The sequence below is a fragment of the Xenopus tropicalis genome, chromosome 8, assembly GCF_000004195.4.
Source record: "Xenopus tropicalis strain Nigerian chromosome 8, UCB_Xtro_10.0, whole genome shotgun sequence".
Classification (NCBI taxonomy): domain Eukaryota; kingdom Metazoa; phylum Chordata; class Amphibia; order Anura; family Pipidae; genus Xenopus; species Xenopus tropicalis.
The window spans coordinates 110,816,764-110,842,395 of record NC_030684.2 but is presented as its reverse complement, the minus strand read 5'-3'; the positions used below and the strand labels follow the sequence as shown (position 1 = coordinate 110,842,395).

The window sequence follows — 25,632 nt, the reverse complement described above, 5'->3', positions numbered from 1 at the left end:
AAAAATTGTTAGGAAAGTGGGCCCGGGGTCTAAGGTTTTCTGGTGGGCCCCTGGGGTCCCAGTATGACACTGATATCAGTGAAAGATTCGCTTCTTTTGGGACCTCACGGAGGAGGGGATAGTTCAACCTATGACCAGTTTATGGTATTTCCAAACCTACTATACTTGTGGGCTCTTTAGTACCATCCTGCTCTGCTGTCCACATTGTCACTCCAATTCAACAATAGAACACTTGGCAGTATGGCAGCAATCCAAGAGGCAATTAAGCAACTGTAGAGTCCAGGCTGCCTGGTTTCAATGTATCTGTGTATTTTCTCCATTGAGAAAAAAAAACATATAAGTTATAAATGTGTTTAACCAACTGAATAATCGCCCAGGGATCCTGTCAGGACAATTATATAACGAAAAGAAAATAAAACGCTTCTCCTCAAAGGCGGCTCGTTGGGACTTCTACATAAGGGGTTAAACAATGGGTCCAGAAATAGAAGTATATGCAAAGGCTCTTGCAAAGTTGTCTGTGTGTGAGCGTAAAGCTAAGGCGCAGCGAGGAAGGCGCTGGTGTGTGTGCGCCTGTATATGTACACATATATGTATGAACTGTAAAGGAGGAGCACCCTCCCTCTCCCTTCCACCCCCAGTAGAAGGAGGAGAGACTGGGAGGAGGAGAGCAGGGGAAACGCAGGGAGGGGGGTCCGTTCTGGATGCGCACTCGCACGGATGCTTGGCGCAGGATTGGCCTGCCTTTAAATCGCTTCTCCGCAGTTTATCGCTGTTTCGAATGCTCCGGCGGGGCGCACTTCCCATATAACCTTCCGATTGCCTCCCGGATCCCTGTGCCCTCACCATGCGTCTCCTTCGGGAGCCTCCCTGCGCCCTGGCCGACGGCAGCCAGCCCCGAATCGGAGCCCGGTGAAAGGGGACAATGAGCGGCGAACAGGAGCCAGAGTGAGTGCCACCTGTGTCCCGTACTGGTCTCTATTGCACCGGGATGGGTAGATTAGGCCTTTGGGATGCGCAGGGAGCGCTTTGCGCCGGGCTAGTCCCTGTGTGGATCCCATGCCCCAGCGCTGCACACTTGTGCGAGTGGGAATGCAGAGAGCGTGTGTGAGCGCATACAGGCAGAATGTGTGTTCTACTGTGCACTCCCCGACTCTAATCATGGGCACTGAGTGTGCAAGGGGATGGGGGACATAGTGGCCAAGTGCAATCAATGCTTTTCTCTATGTTGCCTCTCATGGGTTGTGGGCAAGGTATTTCTGGCTGGCTTGTCTACCTGTGTGTATGTGCCTGGAGCTGCAATTCTGCATGGGATAAGCTAGAGCTGTGTGAAAAAGTCTCCATGACTAAAGCACAGTATGTACTAATACTTGCATTATAATGTCAGTGCATCATACTGTATCTAAGCAATGCTTGGCAGGTGTGGCTTACACTATGGTATAATGGCCCATCTATCTATCTATCTATCTATGTATCTATCTATCTATCTATCTATCTATCTATCATCTATCTATCTATCTATCTATCTATCAAAAGTCTAGCATGTCTATCTGTATATTATGGGTGTATATAATATAACTATGCAAAGACACATCTCATAATTTATGCAGGCATTCTGTAATGTGAGTATATTTTTATTACATTACATTAACATTTATTTATAAAGCGCCAACATATTCCGCAGCGCTGTACAATAAGTGGGTTACATACATTGGACATACAGAGTAACATATAAAGCAATCAATAACCGATACAAGAGGTGAAGAGGGCCCTGCCCAAAAGAGCTTACAATCTACAAGGAGAAAGGGTTGAGACACAAGGTGTGGGAATGGGCATGACCAGAGTTGTGAGAGTATATATCAGATATTTTGCAGATGTCAAACCTGCGGCCCTCCAGCAGTTGCTTATATTCTCCTTTAAGTATCCTCTGAGAGCCGCAGGTTGGGCATAACTGCTTTGTGTGCTCACACAAACACGTATGTATGGGAGCGTGTGTTTGTATACATATATTCATATATATGTATATAAGTGTGTATATTAAATATATGTGTATGTTTATATATATAGCTATTGCATCATTGTATTGTTTATGTATATATCATGTTTGTGTTTGTATATGGTTTGCAGTTGATTTTGTGCAGGTGTACAACATTTACATATTTGTATATGATTTTCATGTGGAAATTGTTTATTTGAGAAGGTCTTCATCAGTGACCGTAGAGTGAATTTCCCTATTTTAGAAAAGATGGCTATTTTTTACTGTATCCATGTGCGTGCAATTTTTTCTTTTTTTGCATGATTTAACGAGGCGGCCTTATTATGCTTCAACAATGTACCACATTCATATATGTGTGCCTTGTGCTGTCAGTTATTATATACATTTGTATATGTGTCGTTGTATGGCTATTTTTTTGTCCATGAATGGTTATATATAATGCAGAAAGATGAGCACACCCTCAAAATAAATCAAATGCCTGGGTGCCAGTAATACATGGTTATTTTAGAAAGTACAGAAACACCAAAGTGAATGCATTGGTTCCAATGCGTTTGATTGCACGTTTAATTTCTGTTTTATTTCACTTTAAATATTGTGATTCATAGGATATATACGCCAAAAGTATTTTAGTACAATTGTGATTCTGACAGCACAACTTTTGTGTAACCCTGTTCAGTTCTGCTGATTTATCAGCCTGCTGATAAGGTGAATTGAACTATGCACCTTGGGCTTATTAGTGTTCACATTTGCTACAATAATTTCTACATTCGAGCTTCAACTCAGTATTATTCTATTAATATGTGATATTTCTACAAACTGTTCTGGGATATATTTGCATTATTTTATTGTACCAGGGCAGGTTGCATAGTTGCCATTTACTCTCATGTGGGAAATGCACCGTTCTGTTGCCATCCTGGAGAGTACAGTTGATTGAAAGGTGTTGGACAAATTAGCCTTTGCGTAGGGCCACTTAGGTAAAGCAGGGCTATTTGACCTTTTTCCTTTTTAGCTGTTGCTCAGCTCCCAGCATTATTAGAGTGTAAGCTTTTGTGAGCAGGCCGCTCTAATCCTACTGTTTCATTCTGTAGCCTCTACAAACCATACCCTTTTACAATTTGTAACCCTTGTTTGATATATTTTGTAAAGCAATGTGTAACTTGCCAGAGCTATATAAATAAATGATGAGGAGGACTGGTAAATGCTGGAAATTGTAGGTCAATAACAGCAGTAAGGCATGTTTCTTGGACAGGTGAGCTGCTTTTCTGCTGGCAGAGGCACTGCACCACCAAAGACATCTTTGTAGCATGTTCATTGTAAGCTAACGTTTATTATTATATGTAAATGTGCTTATCGTTATATGTCATATGTACGTACATTATTCTGCAATATGAGCAATTGCTGTGCAAATTGGTGTGTGCGATTATTAACACCAGAAATATTATAATTTATGTAAAAATTACTAGGCATATTTCATAGCTGGATATAATTGGGGCACAATGCAAATAATTGGATGCAAATGCAACCTGTATAAATGGTGAAAGGTCCCTGTTTACAAGAGCTTAGGCTTATGGCACACAGACATTTTGATTACCACTCTTCTCCCAGAAAAAAGGAAGCAGCAGTGAAACTACTGGCATTGCTACTGGTCACTTCTCATTTAATACAGTGCACTGCAAGAAGCTTTTGACCCACTGTTATCCCCAGGAAACACATCAGTAATGAATAAGCACTTGATATTTAATTTTGCGTGTCTTTTAATTATTAATCCACTTAGATTGTAAGCTCTCTTGGGGAGGGCCATTCAAGCTATTCCTACTGTCCTAAAGAGGCCAAAGCGATGCCGCTTCCATTCATGGATGGGGCCGGAGCTCTAGAGAGTGCTAAATTGTATTTATATATTGTCTACAATATTCTGTTTTATTGTTCCCCCTCATTGATGTATGAATACAAGTAGTGCTGTGTAAATAAAAATATATATACGGTAATTGAAAGCTCTTTTGGGCAGGGCCCTTTTTACCTCTTGTATCAATTATCTGTTGTATTTTTATAGGTCATCTGTATGTTCAATGTATATACCCAATATGGCAGCTTAAGATGCTCTTATTGTATTATGTGTGAGGCACCTTCCTGGTATGGTTGCCACCTGGCTGACATTTTAACAGCCCTTCTGAGAAAAAGGATGGTTAATGCCAAAGGTAACTGAAAGGAAGGTTGGCATTTTTCTCTAGAAAATGTTGCAGCCCTAATTCCTGGGTATGTTGTTATGAGTGCGTTCCTGGGTATTCCTGGGTGTGATAACATGGCAACAGGTATCAACATATATTTTTGTCCTTTGTGTCTAAAACGATTTACATTATTCACATCAGTCCCTGCCCAGTGGAGCTTACACTCTCAAGTCCCTATCATTTTCAAACTAAACATGACCATACATGCTACAATTATGATCTTTGTCATAACCATTCTACTCTACTAACATTAAAAGCTAAATCGTCAGATATGCAGGTAAAAACTTAGGAATTCTTTACCCCTATCTGACGATTCTGCATTACAACGTTACAATGTTCGGGCACCTTCAGTGTTGCCTGATCGAAATTTTCAGTCCTGCCTGATTGACAAGAAAACCAATATCTAAGGCTTTTACTTATCTGTTGCCTCGCCTCCCACCATACACACACCGATTAGGCTTTTACCAATATCGGTCGCCTTGTCTCCCAACATGCACTGATAATGCTACGAAACAATAATATTGGTGCGTGTAGGGCAACCTTAAGGGCAATTTCATCAGGAACAAATTAACTCGCCTGTATGTTTTGTGGAGTGTGGGAGGAAACTGGAGTACCACAAAGGAAACCCATTCAGGCATGGGGGGCACATATTATAGCATTTGTGACTAGTTTTTTTTTTTTTTTTATCAAGCTGTAATTTAATGTTATTAGGACTTGTTTGTAATTAACACAGATTGGTGTGTCGGGTACTTTTAATGGAATGAGACACCATATTTTGACTTCACTGTAACCCTAGAGTGTGTATTTTTTACCAGCTTCTTCTCACCCTTTTTTAAACATTGCATGTGTCTGTATTTAAATCTCTCTTTTTTTATTTTTTGTTGGGGCCATGTTGGTGGTATTCTTGGATGAGGTGCTGATTCGTGCTTCATTTCCTCGTTCGCCTTGTGCTATGAGCCGCCATGTCATGCTGCTGTTTTTGTGAATTGCCTTCATTTGCATAGCAGGATCTCATTCATAAAATGCCCCCTCCCTGTGTCACCTTCACATGCTATGACAGGGTGAAAGGGGACTGTGATAGGACAGGCAGTGGGAGTCAGAGAGACAGGCTGAGTGGAGAAGGAGGAGGAAAGTGAGGCTATAAAATGTGTGTGTGTGTGGAGGGGGCAGGAATGAGTAGATAGAGGTGCAGTTGCAGGACAGGCTGAATTGAGCTGGGATGGGCTTGTTGTGCCTCATATTACGTCCCGCACAGCCTCATATTCACACACACACACACACGCGCGCGCTTTAATGCATTGTTCTCAAAACAGCCATGTCATTTTCCTTTGCGACTCATAATGTTGCTCTTGATCTCTTTTACACACCCTTTCTATTTTCTAGCAATCTCTCCTTCCCTCCCTTTCTTCTATCTATTGCTTCTTCACCCCCCCCCCCCCTCCCCTTTCTGTCCTCCTCCCTCCCCCTCCCTTGTTCAGGGCCTCTCCCTCCTCCCTCTTCCTCTCTGCTTGTTGACACAGTTATGTGGGAAATATCAGTGCAGAGAGGCTCTTGTATCACATGACCTCCTACTCCATTCATAAAATACCTGTGTCCATTCACAGCGCAGAGTGTGTGAGCTCTGCAGCAGCACTCCAAGCCCTGCAGGGGGGCGGGGGGTGCCATCCACAGACACACTAACCTGAAGGGAAGGATAGCTTCCTTCCACAGACACTCCTGTTTATGTGAGGGGGGAGGGGAACATTCAATTCACATATAGTTTCCCCTGAGGGAATACATCAAATCCACATTCCCCTGACTGTAATGATCTCCATTCAAATTCAGTCCTGAGAGGAAAAGTGCCATTCACAAACATGTCTCTCTTTGTCAGAAGGATGTTGTGTACAGATTTCTTTCTGTACGGGAACAGTGCCATGCTCAAGCGCTCAATTATTTGGGGAGCTGAGGGGGTGTATGTGCCATTTACAGACACATAATCTCTGATTGTCTTTCTCTCGGGCATCACACTGAGCTTTCTACATTGCTTTGTGGAAGGTTTCAGAGATAAGACAGGGACTGGTGCTCCATGCATCCATGTTGGGCAGCAATAAGGCTGACTGAGCATGAGTTTTGCTGTGCGTAGATACACGTTCCCCTGGTACTGCAATCCACAGACGTCCATTCCCTGTGGTGAGTCACAGTGCCATCCACAGCCACTCCTGATTCACAATATCCTTTTATGGCCATACGCTTACAAAATGGATTCCTGTTTTCTGGTGCAGCAGCATTACTCTGTTCCTTTTAACTGGAACCCATAGGGCCCATGGCAAGCAGCTGCTTTGTCTCAATATGTTCTGCAGTATTTTTATTTTATTTCCTCTTATAATACAATTTGATTAGCAGATTTGCTAGAACCGTTTGCAGATTGTAGGGGATATTGAGGTTCACAGTGCTAGGATGCCATAATCCCTGCCATTTTCCTCAGTGTGGACTGGCATGGAGTGGGGAATAGATATTGTGGCTTTGTTTGCTCAGTTTAGTTTATGTGCCAATGGGTAAACCCTCTGGGAATGGTATTTGTAAAATGAGCTTTTTCAATAGGAGAGGGCTTAAAAATAGATGTCTGTTTTTATGCAATATTTAGGAAGTTGTGATAAAATCAGCATATACATGTATGTAGCTGCTGTTGAACTACAACAAACAACATTCTTTGTCTCTTACTATAGGTGAGCGGTAGGAGTTGCATTATAGCAACATTGGGAGGACCTCAGGTTAGATGTCAATTATGTTAAATGAGCCCAATTGTTTTATCAGTGCTGTGTAATATTCAGTATGTTCCAAGCAAAGCCAAAGCAAAGCAAAGTCTGGTGTGATGCTAATATACAAATTTACTGTAATCTATCTATCTACATCTTAACTGCACCATAGCAACATGTGTTGAATGTTGATGTGTGGACTACATATTCTGTATAACATATCAGTTATTAGGAAACCTAAAACTCCTGCCAAGGTTTGAAGGGAAGTAAATGAATAGTTTGTAAGGACATTGTGGCAAGTTTATCAACGAGTTCTTCAGAAGTGGAGTTTACCTTGATAAATATGCCTTTAAAAACCTGTACAAGTGACAGCTGTAGTAGGCCCCTTTTTTCTTGGAGACTGGACACCCATTTGTTGTACATGTATGGTATCCATTATCCGGAAGCCTGTTATTCAGAAAGCTCTGAGTACGGGAAGGCCATCTCCCATAGACTTCTTTATAAGCATACAATTTTAATTTTTAAAATTGATTTTCTTTTTCTCTGTAATAATAAAACAGTACATGTATTTGATTCTAACTAAGATATAATTAATCCTTATTGGAGGCAAAACAATCCTATTGGGTTTTATTATTGTTTAAATTATTTTTTTCTGGCAAGGATTTTTGAGAGAGCTGTGAAGTTGTGAAATTCTCTCCCTGGCTGATACATTAAATAGAAGAGGATGGATGGCTTTTTAGCAAGCAAGGGAATACAGGGCAAATCAGAGAGGCTTCAGAAGGGTTTTTTTTTCCACCTTCCTCTTGATCAACTAGCAGATAGGCAGGTTATATATAGCCATAAAAAGTTGAACATGATGGGCATGTTGCTTTTTTCAACCTAACTTACGATGTTATTATTTTCAGTAGACTTAAGGTAAAGAGATCCAAATTACGGAAAGATCCCCTAGCCAGAAAACTCCAGGTGCTGAGAATTCTGGAAAACAGGTCCTAGACCTGTATTCATATAGAACACTAGAGGGCCAAATGTATTTCTTAAGGGGGGCCCTTCTGACTAAAATACATCCCAAATCATTTATTGTGCCCAGTTCTGGATTGATTGACTTTTGTCAAAAATGTGGAAATGTGGAAATTTTGGGGAAATAATCTCTTTTTTACTATCAGTATCTACATTCACTTAATTTACATTTTTTTTAAATTAAACTTATCGACATAGGATATTCTGCACAAGGAGAACTGTTTATTAGTTTTTCTATATGTTACTGGGAGAAGCAGAAATATGTATTGTTTTCTTATTCTATAACTAGATACTTTAATGTAGGGTTGCCATCTGGCCAAAATTTTAATGGCTGAGATGTGATATTAATGCTATAAATTGAGAAGAAATGTAAGATTGCAAAGTAAGTATATTTTTTCAGAAACGGTGGCAACCCTAAATCTAATGGCACAGGAATTAAAAGGTATGGGATCCTTTATCCAAAAACCTGTTATCCAGAAAGTTCCAAACTACAGGAAGGCCATGCCTCATAGACTGTCTCTGTAATAATTAGCACAGTACAATGTACTTGATTCTAACTAAGTATAATTAATCCATCCAAAACTATTTTATTGGGTTTAATTTATGTTCAGTGTTTAGTAGACATAAGGTATAGAGATCCAGATTATGGAAAAACACCTTATCTGGAATACCCCCAGGTCCCAAGCATTCTGGATAACAGGTCCCCACACGTGGCGATCTGACGATGATGGTCGCACACCGTTCAGGGCTGAAACAGCAGATAAGGAGGTAGAAACAATAGGATTTCTACCTCCTTCTGCCGATTCAGCCCTGACGGCAGATTTTGGTCAGGCGCCTTCTATGGCGCCCAATCAAAATTTTCTAGCCTGGGCGATCGGCGAGTCGACCGATTTCAGCAGCTTCCTGCGATAACGGTCGACTCGCCGACATGCCATACACGCACCGAATATCGTACGAAACGAGGTTTCGTACAATATTATCGGTGCGTGTATGGCCAGCTTTAGTGTCCATGTGCTTTTGGCTCAGCCTGCAGTTTTAGCTTTGCCTTAGCAACCATTGTCTTACTGGCAAACAAAGCACAAGCTTATTGTCTTCCTCCTCAAATTTTGTCTTTATAATCCTATTTGAAAAAGACAGAAGGTAGTGTGACCTGATGGCAAAGGTACATTATGATGTCCCTGGACATGTTTTCTCACCAGGGCAACTCATATTTCTTTTTTAATAGAGATACCTTAAGTAGGCTCATAAGGAGACGCCCTATTTGTCAATACACATGTAAGAAACAGCAGATTGGAATTTATTGGCTTTACTCTTGCCTGTGTACCACTAACCTTAAGTCTGAAATGTGGTCTGTAGCATATTGTGCTTCCTGGGCCTCTATATTATTGGCTTCAAGGTTGAATGGATAGATCAGCCAGACTCGGTCCATTTGCATGGATGGATGATTATGGCAAATATCTGCTCATTGGGCAAAAAGGCCAAACATGAATGGCCAGCTGGATCATGTGCTTACATTTCTCTGCCAGTATAGGTATGGGATCCATTATATGTAAATTTGTTATCCAGAAAGCTCCAAATTAAAGGCCATCAAAGGCCAAGCAAGTAACTATTTTTTTTTAAAAAAAACATGTTTTTCTTTTTCTCTATTATACACTACCTTGTACTTGATGGTAACTATGCTGCATGAATCTTTATTGGTGACTAAATAACCCTGTTGGGTCTTTTCATGTTTCAAAGATTTTTGTCAGACTTAAGGCACAGCGATAACTTATCCGGAGAACCCAGGTCCCAATTATTCTGGATAATTGATCTTATACCTGTAGTAAACAAGTATCGGGGGTAATAACGCATAGCAAACAGGTGTTTGCCTTTAAACAGCAGATTTATGGCTGCTACCTTCTGACCTGCAGCTTCCCTTTAATAGAAACAGATTAAACTATGCTCCCTTTATCACATTTCCCAACACTGCTAAGTCACACGGCTGGTTTCCATTTTAGACGAACGTGTTAAGTTTTAGGGCATGCGGTACTGGGCTGAGAGCCGTGAGAGATTTGATTTCCTGTTTTCCTTTCCTGTGAAGTTGCTGGTTTCATGGTTTCCAGCATTCGGAAATGCTGAGGCTTTGCCTTCATATGGAGTGTTGGTGATGGCAGGGAGAGAAGGGGCAGTGCGTTTTTGCACTGACTCAGTCCCTCTGATTCTGTTTCTGCAAACAGAACAGCTGCTCTGAGCAAAGCCCTGCTGCACATGTGTGGGTGGACTCTCTTCCCCCATCTCATTACTGCTCATATGGTTCTGAGCATTTTTTCCCTCTTTTTTTTCTTGGGGGGGGGGGGGTTAGTCTTTTGATTCATCTTTGATTCAGCTAATCCCCACCAGCCCCGCTGTGTCAGCTTTTCTGACACAAGGGTTAAATGACCAACAAGGTTGAACCAAAGTCAAATATAAAGAATGAAACCTTCCCATTTTTGGAGAATATTTAACTCCACTGTTAGTGTTTGACAATGCACTGTAAAGCTAATGTACTATTGATTTACATGCCAGTCATGCTTAAAGAGCCAGGAAACCAAGGAATTAAAGGGTTTTCTTATCAAATAAACAGTGTCACTAACAAATTAGCAGTTGCTATAGACATAAAGATATTAATGAATGTATCTATGCTATTTTCCCATTTTGGTATTACTGACCCTTACACCAGTTTTCCACTGCCAGCATGTGCCATAAATCCTTTGTATTTGTGATGGAATAGAAAACATGTTTTTCAAATTTTCTTACATGAAAGAAACACCTTGACCGCCAACAGTGGCTCCCATTGACTTTAATGCACAGAAGTGCAGTTATAAATTTTTCTACCCAAATTGTACAATGGCCACTGAAGTGAATGGGAACTGTGTGGATGGGGTCCCAGGCCTTTATCTGAAAAATTTACTAATGGACATTAGGTTAAAGCCACACAGGGCGGATTCTCAGCATGCGAATAAATGCAGACTGAGAGTCTGACCCTACGCTTCAAAAATCTTAAAAGTATAGAAGCAGATTTTCAGCCTACATTTGGCGCTAGGGCCAAATGACCTAATTAAAACAGCGGGCATAGGCATCGTTGGTTCGGGGGCCACATCAACGAGCCGATGCGGTACCCGATCCGATGAAAGAATCAAACCTGCCTAATCAAGATCTGGCCAATTTGAAGCCAGATGTTGGTCGGGGAGGCCTGACGGCGGTGCCCATACATGTGAATGAAATCAGACTGTGTATGGCCACCTTAGCCCGCAGCAAAGGGCCCAAGTTTGAGCAAGGTATATAACATTTTACTGACAATTACCTTGCTCTGCTAACCCTGAAATCATCCTAAAATGTATTCTGACAGTTCTTGTTATATTATAGTTTCAGATGTTATGTGTTGATATAGCTTACAGTAGTACAATGCATCTGTTTACATTGTCTCAACTAAACCTCCTTATCTCCTTCATTCTCATTGTTAATTGGGCCAAAGGCATTGTAAGCAGCAGTGCAGTAAATGTTTATGAGCCATTCATGTAAAAGTTGTTTGATCCTGGCAGTATATTTGAAATCTTTGCCATTAGAGCTGTGGCAGGCTAGACGTTTTGTCACCCGCGCTTAATTTCCTCCAGCGTGGGTGACAAGATGTCCAAACTTACTTTCCTTCCATCAATCAACATGGTAAAACTTCCACATTGTATAGTAACCTAGTAACCTAGTAAGTTATCTTGTGAGGTGACTTTGGGCAACTGCGTGATTCGTACATGATACATGTGTTTTACCACCACCAATTTACATTAATCGGTGTAGGAATCTAATTTTAAAGGAGAAGGAAAGGCTAATAAAGAGTTAATCTCAAGCTGCAGGCATACCTTCAGTTGTCTCAATAGTGCCCTTAAGTCTCCCCATATTTCACCTGTTCAGATGATCAGAAGCCAAACAGGGAAAAAAACGCTGAGCTGTGTAAAGAAAGTTCCCATATTACCTCACTCTTGCACCGAGACTGAGACCAAGTGTACATGCTCAGTTTTTAAGACTATGGGGCACATTTACCAAGACACGAATCTGAACCAAATTGGAAAAATTCCGACTTGAAAACGAACATTTTGCGACTTTTTCGTATTTTTTGCGATTTTTTTGGCGTCTTTACTACTTTTCGGAAATTTTCTCGACTTTTTCGTTACCAATACGATTTGCGCGAAAAAACGCGAGTTTTTCGTAGCCATTCCGAAAGTTGCGCAAAATCGCCCGATTTTTTTCGTAGCGTTAAAACTTGCGCGAAAAGTTGCACCTTTTTCGTAGCGTTAAAACTTAAAAGGTGCGACGTTTCGTGCAAGTTTTAACGCTACGAAAAAAGCGCAACTTTTTGCGCAAGTTTTAACGCTACGAAAAATCGCCAGATTTTGCGCAACTTTCGGAATGGCTACGAAAAACTCGCGTTTTTCGCACAAATCGTATTAGTAACGAAAAAGTCGCGACATTTTTCCGAAAAAATCGCAACATACCGATCATTACGAAAAAAACGCAATCGGACGCATTCGGCCCGTTCGTGGCTTAGTAAATGTGCCCCTATGAGTCAGCTTCCTGCTGATTGGCTCAGATCCACATTCCTAAGGGGGGGGGTGAGCTCTTAGCATTCTTGAGGGAGGGGGGAGCAGGAGAGGGGAGAGAGCAGAGAGCTGCGTGTCTCTGGCACATGAATTACAGACACAACAAATCTTCTGACAGAGAAGTCAGTGCAGCATTTCTGTGAGTGCTTATGGCTGTATTTACATAGACCTTTCTGATAAAGCTTACTTAGTTTTTACCTTTCTTTCTCCTTTAAGCATTTTTAGAGTTCTGCCAAGTTCTGCTCAGCTCATATGTTTGCATTTTATAACAAGGACTGCAGAGTTTGTGGGGCATGGATTTAGTATAGTCTCTAACTTTGGACTGTGGGCTGGTTCACCTGTTCTTTGAAAAATTTACCAATCCGGGGTACTTTTCTTCTAGCACTCTGCTACCATCTTCTAGCATTTCCCAAGCATTCCTTGCAACAGTCCCTGGCTGTTCACATGCACAGTACGGCTTAATTTCCGGTAAAATTATAAAGTGCATGAGCTGGAAACTTCTGTGACCAGTCCAGGGAAACACTAGAGCAGTGATCCCCAACCAGTGGCTCTGGGGAAACCTGTTGCTCACCAGCCTCTTGGATGTTGCTCCCAGTGGCCTCAAAGCAGATGCTTATTTTTGAATTTCTTGCCTTGGTGGCAAGTTTTGGTTAAAGATTACCACCAATCAAAACATCCTGTAACCTGAAAGTGTGCATAGAGGCTGCCTAATAGCCCATCACAGATCTCATTTGGCCCCTCCATGAACTTTTATGATGCTTGTGTTGCTCCCCAAGTCTTTTTAAATTTGACTGTGGTTGATGAGTAGGAAACTAGAATATGGTGCAGGGCTAGAGTAAAAGTTCCTTGGGCCAGTGGGTTTTTCAGAAAACAAAGACATAAACTTTGGAGTCCATGGTTATCGACTGTATTCACTGGGGGGTATCTAACAAATTGGTACCCCTATTGAAAGCACTTACCTTGTCCTTTAAAATTGGGTGGTCAGCATTACTGAATTGCCTATTATTGCATATTTGCTGTTACCAAGTAGATTTGTTGTACAGTGAAATGGCACTACAGGATCAGATACTTGTATAGTAGCTGACCGAAGTGTCGCTTTGGGGCAAAGGTCAATGCTACAAACAATAGAAGGCCACTGGCCTTTGTCATGGGAATCGCACATACAACAGGAACACCAATTATCTTTAACTAGCATCTCTCTGTACCCCCTCTTACTTCATAGAACTAGTCAGCTATGTTGGTGGCAAGGGCAGACAAACAAACTCAATGTTTTCCACTCTTCCTTTCAGTACACTCTTGAATTTATAATAATGAAGCTTATTGTTATATAGTAAAGTACCCAATACCCACCTGCATTGGCTGATGGTACCAAAACGGGCTTCAGCTTGTCTCTTCATCTTCAACATGTTTAGTGTGGGAAAAACCAACTATGTTATCATGCATGCAGTTACTGGAAGATGGCAACTTCCATTCATCTAAATGAAAAAAAGTTTGCGGTTAAATAAGTCTGCCTTTGACTAAAGCTGCGTGTGGGATTCTGTTGATGAATTTGCTGAATGAACTAGTACTTTCTGAGTCTCGGAAGCTGTTGTTAAACTTGCTTTGGAAAAAAAATGAATAAATAAGTTCTTCATGCTGTCCAAAGTTTAAGCTTTATATTTTTAATGGTTAAAGCCATGTTGGAACTGTAGCCCAAAAACATCAGGATTATTATTACTAGCCTTAAGGTGGCCATACACGCACCGATATTATCGTACGAAACCTCGTTTCGTACGATAATCGGTGCGTGTATGGCATGTCAGCGAGCCGACCGATATCGCAGGAAGCTGCTGAAATCGGTCGGCTCGCCGATCGGCCAAGTTAGAAAATTTTGATCGGGCGCCATAGAAGGCGCCTGACCAAAATTCTCCCTTCAGAGCTGAATCGGCAGAAGGAGGTAGAAATCCTATTGTTTCTACCTCCTTACCTGCCGATTCAGCCCTGAATGGTGTGTGGCGGATCTGACGATGTTTCGTGCGACCGATGGTCGTACGAAACATCGTGAGATCGCCACGTGTATGGCCAGCTTTACTTACCCTTTATTTATTCAGCACCAACAGTCATTCACATCAGTCCCTGCCCCAATCAAGCTTGCAATCAAAGGTCCCTACTACTCTCCGGTGGGATGGCATACGCGGCGGCGCGATTTCAGTGAAATCGCAGAAGTTGCCTTGAGAGGAAACTTCCGCGATTCAGTGAAATCGCGCAGCCGCGTATGCCATCCCACCGGCGATTTACATTTTCGCTGGTGGGATGGCATTTCGGGGAGATTAGTCGCCCGCGAACAGGGAGATTTGTCGCGGGTGACTAATCTCCCCATGTGCCAGAGCCCTTAGCTTCCTTCTGCTGGCCAGCATTTTATTCTGATGATTGATAGACAAGGTGGAAACGTCCTGTACTACTTCTGTTTCAGGCATGCAAGAGCAATTTATCTATGTAAATCTATGTGCAGGAGATAACTACACTACTACAACTCACAAGAGCAACTTATCTATGTAAATAATCTATGTAATTTTCTGCAATTCTAGGTGCACAAGAGTACAGTAATATTGATGACAATGCTCTAGTTTGCAGGGAATGTGAATCCCGTATGACTGTGTGGCAGTGCATGGTGCTCACAAGTACCGTTTTATTGCACAAGAGTACCGCATTACACTGATTACAGAAACCCGTGAGTGAGTGGTGAATCAAAATTACAAAATAAAAGTCAATGTCATGATAAAAGCTGTTTTAATATTTGTTCCCACCCCACCGATCATGTTTCATTTCTGAATAATCCTTTGTAAATCTTATCTCCCCCTCATAGTCTGGCTTTACTGAGTTCCTGTTGCATTTTGTGTCTGAACTTACTTAAATTACTCCCAGTCACCACTTCCCTCCAATGACTTACTTCCCGCTCCCATGACCATACACCATTTATTCACTCTACACTTTAGATGTTTGTATGTGGTATATTGAGTGTCTGGAATGACAGCATGGCCTCCAGCAGCATTAAGTGCTTCCAGCTTTTGTATATACACAAACATAGAACACTTTTTTGTTCATATAGAACCAAACGCTCCCGGTCCGTTTCAGTTAAAAGCAGAGTTTATTAAGGAAGTTCATTTTCAGTTTTTTTTTTTTTTTTTAATTTTGAAAAAAAACTTTTGCGGTTTAGCTTCATCAAGTCATTGTTCCAAAAAATGTTTTTTTTAAAGCTGGGCATTATCAAGCTCAACTACTATGGGGCTTATTTATCAACGTTTCCTTTTTGTTTCATGTGTAGAGACTCCCAAATTTAAATTATGCTATCCGAAACTCTAATGTTCCGTATTCATTCAGCGTCAAAAATTCGAAAAACTGGAATGTAACACTATGACATCTAAAAGCTTGCCAGTGCATGTAGGAGTCAATAGGAGTTGTTGTTGTCAAAATTTGTGTTTTTTTTAAATTCGTTTTTTTTGTAGATCCATTGAAAATGACGAGAATAAAAATTTGAGGTTTGTTTTTCCAAATGTATTGCATTTGAGAAACCCCTCCCAATTTTCCAAATTTGAAAACTGATAAATAAGCCTTTGTCATTGTATTTTGCTTTTTACCCTGTTGAACCTAGATTGGTATTGACCATAATGGTAATTGTTCTGGCCATTCTGGCACATTTGCATTTACCAAGAGGACTGAGCAACTATAATATCAGCTAAGCTATGGGGATATTATACTGTTGACTTGTACAGGAATAAGATCAGATCTACTGAATGGTTGTGAATGGTTGGGAACTGGGGTTTTCCGGAAAAGGGTCTTTCTGCAAAGCGCAAGAACTATGCCTTTGGGCTACTTAAAAAGTTTAAAGAAAACTATACCTTTAGATAATTTATATCCTAATAAGTAAGCAATTCAAGAATAATACCACACCTTGTATCTCAACCCTTTCTCCTTGTAGATTGTAAACTCTTTTGGGCAGGGCTCTCTTCACCTCTTGTATCGGTTATTGATTGCTTTATATGTTACTCTGTATGTCCAATGTATGTAACCCACCTATTGTACAGCGCTGCGGAATATCTTGGTGCTTTATAAATAAATGTTAATAATAATAATACCAAATTGGCATGTACATATTGCCCTTTTACATTTTTTTCTTTGAGACACCATTTTTGCTCTGTGTGTCACTCACACATCACGTGACAGGAATTAATGCCTGATATGGTGAAGAAGGCACAGCGGTGTCCATTCATTGATTGTTGTAACCTAGTTGCTTTGTGTGAGAGCGCAGTGCCCCATACATGCCAGAAGGCAGTAATTAGCATGTACAATGTCAGTGGGGGTTTTTCCATTGCATGGGCTGTGCAATATATTTTTAATTAAAGGAGGCATGCAATATTTAAGGTTATTGTTTTCTTTGGGGCTGATTTACTAATCCACAAATCCGAATGAGAAAAATTCGGATTGGAAAACGAACATTTTGCGACTTTTTCGTATTTTTTGCGAATTTTTTGTCGCCGTTACGACTTTCCCGTAAATTGTCGAGACATTTTTGTAACCGGTACTACTTGCGCGAATTGTCGCGACTTTTTCATAGCCATAACAAATTTCGTGAATTGTCGCAACTTTTTCATTGCCATTATGCCTTTGGAGAATTGTCGCGACTTTTTCCATTGCCATTATGCCTTTGGAGAATTGCTGCGACTTTTTCATTGCCATTACGACTTTCGCGAATTGTCGCAACTTTCGTATTGAGAGCTCGAAAAAGTCGCGACAATTTGCGAAAAAGTCGCAAAGTACCGATCATTACGAAAAAAACGCATTTGGACGCTTTTCGGACGTTCGTGGATTAGTAAATGTGCCCCTATGTGTTGCATTTTGCATGGATTTTTTGCAGCTTGGTTTACATAATCAGTAATTGGAATGGCATTACTGTATTTTGGAGCTTTCTGGGTAACATACTTCGAGATCACAGATACATAACTGAACATTCTCAGAATTGTTAAAGGGCCACTTCACCTTTACAAAACCCATTTTGAACAAGTACACTGGTAATACCTGTAATATTTAGAAAGCAGCATCAACATGTATCGCAGCTTTTTCTGAGTCATTTGGCAGACCCCATAGAGTGTTGGTCATGCAGAATGTAACTGATGTTCTCTGTGCTTCGTGTTTTTTGCTATTTTAAAGAATGTTCAGCTTAGTTGCCATGATTGTGACTCACACCTCCCACTTGCGCTCACCGCTGTGGATTTCCCATGTCTTTCCCACTCTGCTCAATCTTCCTGTTTTCCAGCCCAATTACTTAAATAAAATGAAGACATTTTAAGTCTTGGGAGTTTTCAAGGATGTGTCATATAAATAAGCCACATTGCTGTTCTTCACTTGAACATTACATAAACATTTTCATGATTTTAAAAGAAATAGTAGGCTCTTTAAAATTAGATAGGTACCCCTTTATCCAGCAGCTTTTGAACTGCAACCGGTTGGCAATTTTCGGGAGCTGGAGTCAGGGGCATTATAGTTGCCACGATAGACGTATGCTTTTTTTTCAACTTTATCTACTTAACTCACATATTTAGGGTAATAGCGCATAGGGTAGGGGGGTCACTCCAGCTGGACAAGACAATTGAAAACACCCCATATTCAAAGTGAATAGGAATCACTGACAAGCACCATCAAAGGGTAGGCAACACGTAAAATGAGCCAGGCAGTCTAAAATGGTGAACATTGCTGTGAATATTGTAAAAATGTAAAAGTTTCCTCTTGAGGCAACTTGCACGATTTCACTGAAATCGCGCCACCGCGTATGCCATCCCACCGGCGATTTACATTTTCGCCGGTGGGATGGCAATCCAGGGAGATTAGTCGCCCGCGAACAGGGAGTTTTGTCGCGGGCGACTAATCTCCCCGTGTGCCAGAGCCCTAAGTGTGTCCTCAGATAAAGGGATAACCTGGTCATCCTGTCTTAAATTGTTGCCTCTGTACAAGTGGACACATGTAAAATCCACAGCCCGCATCATCAATCATTGATTTATTTAGATATTTATTACAAAGTTGCACAAAACCCTCTATTATGAAATTGCTCAGTCTGCATCTGATTTAATGACTAATGAGCCATGCAGGATGTGGATTTTCTAGGCTCCCGGATTTAAAGGGGAGAGGGGTCACCTCTTCTTATTTTACTGCTGGTGTTTTCCTATGAACATATCTCATTTCTAATGCTGGAGTTTCTTGTGCTGGAGACCTTTGGATGGCTGCTGCTGCCAGGCACCTCCACAGAGACTTGGCTTCCTAACTTGCCCGGCCTTTGTGCACATTTTATCTGCTTGATAAGAGCCTGTAAGGAGAGATGAATGATTAACTAGTGGACAGAGGGAGCGGCCTGGAGAGGAAATGACTGATAAGCAAGTTCATTGAGAGCTTAGTGCAACTTAACCCACGCAGCACCAGATATAGCTGGCTAAAAGCAGAAGAAACAGTCATTCAGATATAACTTTATTATAGCCCTCTTGTTCCTTTTCTGCGGTGCAGGGAGGTTGCACTACCAAGTGCTGAATATTGTAGTTCTACAACATCTGAAGGCACGCTGATTGTCTACATTTGATCAATGCAAACAGACTTTGCTGTTTGAGTAGAAAAACAAACACATTTCCATTGCACTCCTAACTTCCACGAATGATATTAAGACACGGCAGGAAGTTGAAAGTCCAAGTTGCTTTGCTTTTGCCCTAGAGACGAAGCACATTCAAGCTTTTGCCTTCTATCAACAAGGGCTCTTACACAGGGACATTTTTCATGCATTTACACATACATGCTGAACTCACTTAAGTGTGTTCTTGTCAGTTCCAAATAGCTCTCTAGTTTATTGTGCCTTGAATGCACGTGAACGTTGCATGTTTTATTGATATATATCTGTGTTTTTACTTGCAACTGGTGTTCCACATGGTAGGGGGCATTATGTGCCATCTGTACCCACTGCACAGAGAATGCAACTGCCTGCTTTATATATTAAATTCATATATTCACCCATGTTGCCTGTCATTGGTTATAATAGAAATTGCCTGTCAAGGCTGGTGACAGACAATTTTTGGTCTGAATGCACTCTACTGTGCATTTGGTGAAATCCGCCTGTTACCAGCAGTTGGAAAACACAAGCAGAGTACACTGCCTGTGTGCCTTTAGCCTAGCTAACAAACATAACTGGCAGCACTCTTTGCAGACAGTGCCCTGGCTGAAATCAAAGGCAGCCATGCTATCAATTGTGCTACCATGCCACCTGCCATGTTGTCTGCAGGGCTATATTTATATATAGGCACCTGAGGGTCTGTGCGGGGGGGGGGGGGGGGTCTGGCACATTTCCCTCATGATGTCACCGGAAGTGACGTCATGCATGTCTGTATGTGTGTGTGTGTGATGTCACTTCCATTGCCTGGGGGGTGTACTTGGGTCGGTTGTGTAGGGTGGCACCGGACCTATACATTTCCCTGGCTGTGTGCAGGTTTTGTGTGGTTGCACAGGTACAGACTGGGGGCAGTCCCACTGTATCAGGCAATAATTACATCATGATAATCCCACATTGAGCAGGCAATATAAAACTAATGGATGTGCACCCAGAGTATGCATTGCAGACAGCAAGAAAAATAGATTGACTCATACACCCCACAGCATATACATGAGACACAAATAACTATAAATAGACTGCAGCAGACAGTATGTGATAAAGATGGAGGGATGTGCTGCATAGGCAGGGGATCTAAAGATAATGCACAGCTCATTTTGGAGAAATTCAGAGATACAAAATGACCCAGACAGACACATCCCACGATTATGGAACAAAGAGTGAGTCCATGCTCAGAACAGACAGCAGGCAGGCACAGTGTGGGCAGCAGATCGCGTGTAAGATGTTAAGCAGAGAACATAACACACAGGCTGTTGCTTGAACAGTACACACAGCAGACAGTATGAGATATAAAATAGCACATGAGCCTTGGATGAGATAGCTAGGCACATGCATAACCCTCTACCCACAGATGAATGTACATGATCAAAGCTGTACACATATATATAGTTATCAGATAGCGTTTCAGATGAAAAGATGCACTGCAAGATACAGAACAATTGTGTCAGAATAAGACATGCAAGAAACAAACATCACAGTATAACAGACACATTATTTTGTGTGTGTAATATATATATATATGTAGATGCAAGGTATTGTGGCAAAATTTTGGTGTTACCAATGAAGTGCAGTTAATGAGAGTAAGAAACAAATTGGCTGTCCCTTTTGCATTAGTATGACTTTATTTTAAGTTTTACTTATGACATATAAATGATGTAGGTTCATCACATTGGTGCCTATAGGACAGTGCTTGCACACTTTTTTAGTTCAAGCCCCACTTGAAAGTCCATCCTTTGGCAAGAGCAGCTCTTGAAGGCCCATCCTGTGGTCAAGGCCATCCCATTAGCTCATGAAACGGGTACAGATAAAGGAAAATATTGGTATTTGTGTATCAGTCATTCAGCCAATTACTTTTCCAAGAAGACCAGCCCCATAGTTTGGGGCTATTAAGGAGGATATTAAAAGGAAAACTATACCCCCAGAATGAAAACTTAACCAACTGATCATTTAGATCATATTAATGGTTTATTTCATGAAGCATGGTTTTACATATAAGCTGATTTCTGCAATATATTTTTAGAGACCTATAGTGTTTGTGAGTTTTCCTTTAAGATGGACATGGATACAATAATAAAATCTTAACATAAGTTTCATAAGGCTTTTGGTAGGTGTATAGCTATCCTTACACATACCAGTCAATTTATATGTTTTTTTGTTTGCATGTATGGCATCCCAACTGACATTCATGTACATTTGCTAGTGCATGGTGTATCGGCAGAGTAGGACCAAGAGGAGTCATAGATCCTCTTTAGTCCTCGCTGGCTGATTATTTGGTGCTCTAACAATTGAATGGTGGCCATGTGAGTCGATATTGTAGGAGGTAAGGCCATGTATTAAGCTCAAGTACTTAAGGTGATTGGATGATCATGACTGATATCTAATCTATTTACCATGGATATTGGTCAGTTCAGAGATCAAGCAGGTATATACATTTTATATATCTGTCAATATGCTACTGAATCACCTAGTATCTAGCTGCATTTAGCTTAAATGACAGAGTTATGACCCACGGCACTCAGAATGTACTTAGGGGAGGATAAGTGCAATGCATATACATGGGGTGCATCAGTGCCACATTTTTGGCCTTGTGTTTTCAGTGTTCCCTAACCCTTTAGGTTGTAAGCTCTTGTAAGCATGACTTTCTGATCCTATGTTATTCTGTAACTCCTGTTTGTTATAAATAAATGTAAATCGCTGAGTAACTTGTTGGCTCTATATAAATAAATTACGAGTTACTTAAAAATGTTGCACTCACAGCGCCGAAAGCTTCCTTTGCACCATATTATCAAATTTGGGCTGAATGCCTTTTTTCCTCCAAAATACTCCTGGAAGCCTATATTAAAAGGTAAATGGAGTGAATATGTTTTTTCTGTGCTAGATATTGCTTATACACAAATGTTTTTATATACACTGTATCGGTAATCTTGGCCTAAGTTTAGGTGGCCATCAACCCATTGTTGGACCTCAAAGGCAAACTTAATCCAAAACAGTAAGACAAGCACTGTAGTAAACAAAATAACTGGCAGATAAAAAAGTAACTGTACATATAAAAGTTATTGTGTATAAGAAAAAAACTAATCCGACTTGACTTTTATTTGCAGCTTACACACTTCTTTATTTATGGCTCAGAGAGGGCTCAGTACCTGGGCCTAAAATAGCTGTTGAATGCATAACTATAGTACCTGCTAGAAGAATTGCAGTGACTGTCTGCAGGTAACTTGCAATTCACAAAGCTGACAAAAAAAGGGGGATAAACAAAAGTCAAAAGAGACATCCTGTGATGTAAAAATGAATGGCACCTATTATAACTTACCCAGAAAGCACAAGCTATTTAGAGGCATTTCTCTTCCTGAGCGGTAGAGGTGCACCCTGATACATTCTTAAAGTGGTTCTGCACTCTGTGAAGCTTTGTACCTGTAGCATGAATCTACAAGAATACACAAGAAGCATGAATAGCCTGCAAAGATATCCTTATTATAGCATACTTGTGATGTCCTCAGTTATAACCAATGCTTAGTGATGTCATCTGTGCCCCCGATTAACTGCAAAGTGTATATTAAGCAAAATGTATATATGTACTGCCCGTTGTAAAATATGAGGATATCAAAAGTGGGTGGTGTACCTACCGGCTCATCTGAATCGCATTCTAGGCAAAATGGCAGATATATATTGTGCACGTGAGTATCCGGGAGATTGGAGGGGCACGGGGTGGGGGGGCATGAATGCATGTCCTGCTCTATCTTTACACCACTCTTAGAAGTCCCTTAAGAGTTTATAAGCACTTAATATGATTTTTCTCGCTGACTTCTAATATACTTATATTTTACATTAGGGGGTTAATGATTTCCTTTATAATCCTATTGTATCAGAACAGTCACAGCTCAATCACAGATGTGCTCCAGGCCAATGCAGCGAGAGTTGGAGTGTAGCCGTTTGGTTAAGCCTAGTTACATGGGCTTTGGTATGTGTCTGTGACTAGATAATTTCCTGAGCACTAGCTAATAATCTCCTGTTTCAGCCTCTGTGGTGAATATTAGGGTGTGGACAGGTATCTCACAGGGTGAAGTCTGCTCTGGGAAAGACTTGGCTGTAGTGGAAAGAGTTGTTTACAGGCATGTAGTAAAAGGAAAAAATTTTGTCTGTTTTACTCAATGTTTGTTCATCCCGGATGTGTCTCCTGAATGTTACACAATTTTATTTCGTGTTCATATTTAACATTGCTTTGATGTGTGCAGTTCCTCAAGGTTTGAATTATGTGTCTGCATGTGGCTTGCAAGCTCTGCTTCCTCTTGTCCCTGAGTTCTTGATTTCTGGGATACTTCGCTCCCCGCTAGTTCTACAACCCAAGCTTTATACATCTTTGGTATAAAAAGAAATCCACTGTTTACATATGTGCATTTATATTGTGCTTTTTTGGAAACGCAGTGCTGTTTATTAGAAGACAAGGAACCTGCAAAACAAACAGATCTTTCCCCAATATGCCCACCTCGAGATCACATTGGCAGTATTTAGGCCGTTGGACTTACTCTGAATGGGCCGAATCGGCAGCTTAAATCTGTATGGCCATTTTTACTCTCTGTTAGGGCATGTGTGGGCCATTAGGGAGTACCAGAGAATTCAGCACTAAATGAGTGTTATATACAGTATAACTCAGGGACGGCTGCTCTTATACCTCTGCTTTGGGGCTTGGGGCTTGGGGCTACTGTTTAATCTTAGGAAAGGTGGCTATACATGGTTGCCAAGCGAGCAGATCTTCTCCCGATATCTCCACCTACTGGATTACAGGCCAGATGTGGGTCGGGCAGGCCCGTTGTTCATGGCCATACACTGCTTTGATGCCACTGGGAGAAACACCAAAGGGGGTGGTGAGAAACATGTTGCTCACAACCACTGGTTGGGGATCACTGGGTTATGGTATGTTAAAGGGGTAGTTCACCTTTAAGTTAACTTTTAGTAGTTTTTAAAATGCTATATTCCTAGCTACTTTGCAGTTGGTTTTCACTATTTATGTTTTATATTTTTTTAAACTATTTGATTTACTCTTCTGCCTTTTAAATGGGGTAGTCAAAAACTATTGCTCTGTGAAGCTACATTTGCATTGTTACTTTTTACTACTTATCTTTCTATGCAGACATTTTCCTATTTATATTCCTTTCTCTTGTTTAAACCACTGCTTAGTTGCTAGGGTAAATAAGACCCTATCAACCAGATAGCTGCTAAAATACCAAACTGGAGAGCTTCTGAACAAAAAGTTAAATAACTGAAATGAAGAAATGAAGACCAGTTACAAATTGTCTCAAAATATCAACGTCTACATCCTCCTAAAAGTTATTTTAAACGTGAACTACCCCTTTAATCTGTCACTGGAATGAGAAAATGATTAATGCTACCCTTCTCAGAGTACTGCGAAAGGGTAATCTTTTTAGGTGCCAAATGTTTACAGAACAGACAAGGGCCCAGATATATATGGGGTAGTTTGATCTATTCCCAGCATTGTGATAACCTCCATTCTAAACATGAAACAACAGGTTCTGTTGTTTCCCTTTTCAAGCCTTGACCACCCTCAGTGTATGGTTAATGTATTTTACAGACATGACATGTGATTCTTTCTGGGTCTTCACTCAAGTCTAGGCCTCCTTTTTCATTAGATTTATGAATACCAAAAAAATAATGCATATTATTTTATAGGCCAAGGAGTTAGTAAGGCTTTACCAGATGTAGCACTGTAAACTGCAGGGTGGTAGTAGCTGTACAGTATTGTCTGAGCAGATATTGTGTGATTTGGGCTGTGCGTATTTAACATGTAAAGGAGAGCTATGAGCTGTTGGAGGGCTCGGGAGAATCATGGCCTATGAATGAGTCACTTGTAATATAGGTATAATACAACCGATCATGTTACCCAAGATTTGAGGATTGGATTTCCCCAAGGGGCCCTTTTAATACTAGTCCAATGCAGTCCGCAGTCTCATTTATCAAAAAGGGAATTAGATATGGATTGCTGCTTTCTTAGGAGTCTTAAGAAAACATCATGAATAATCTGTAAAATTGTTGAAAAGTATAAAGGTATGAGTAGCCAACTTGAAATTCAGTGACCTGTATTAAAGCTTTCAGCCTGCCGTTTTGTGCCTTTATATAGGCATGACCCATATGACCCATAGGAGTACCTAATTCCCTTATGTCAAATTTCTTGTGCATGGGAGCCATTCAGAATTCCCTACAGTCTACATTTGGCGTGTTTCACTAGTTTTCTCTTTTAAAGGAACTATGGGGCAAAATATACATTTTCATTAAGTAAGAATTTAAGGAAAATGTTAAAGGTAATGTGTAATATTCTTAGCGCATTCTGTTTTCTATTTGTGTTTCAAATGACTGT

At 40.8% G+C, this 25,632-nt stretch overlaps 1 protein-coding gene across 1 annotated transcript in view; it reads left to right on the top strand.

The window, feature by feature from the left end:
- Positions 1-787: 787 nt before the first annotated feature.
- spred1 (sprouty related, EVH1 domain containing 1) overlaps positions 788-25,632 on the top strand; it is a 49,936-nt gene continuing 25,091 nt past the window's right edge. Inside the window, exon 1 of the mRNA NM_001008036.1 lies at positions 788-945. Coding sequence (NP_001008037.1) covers positions 923-945 — 23 coding nt within the window. The 5' untranslated portion in view covers positions 788-922. The remainder of the gene's footprint in view (positions 946-25,632) is intronic.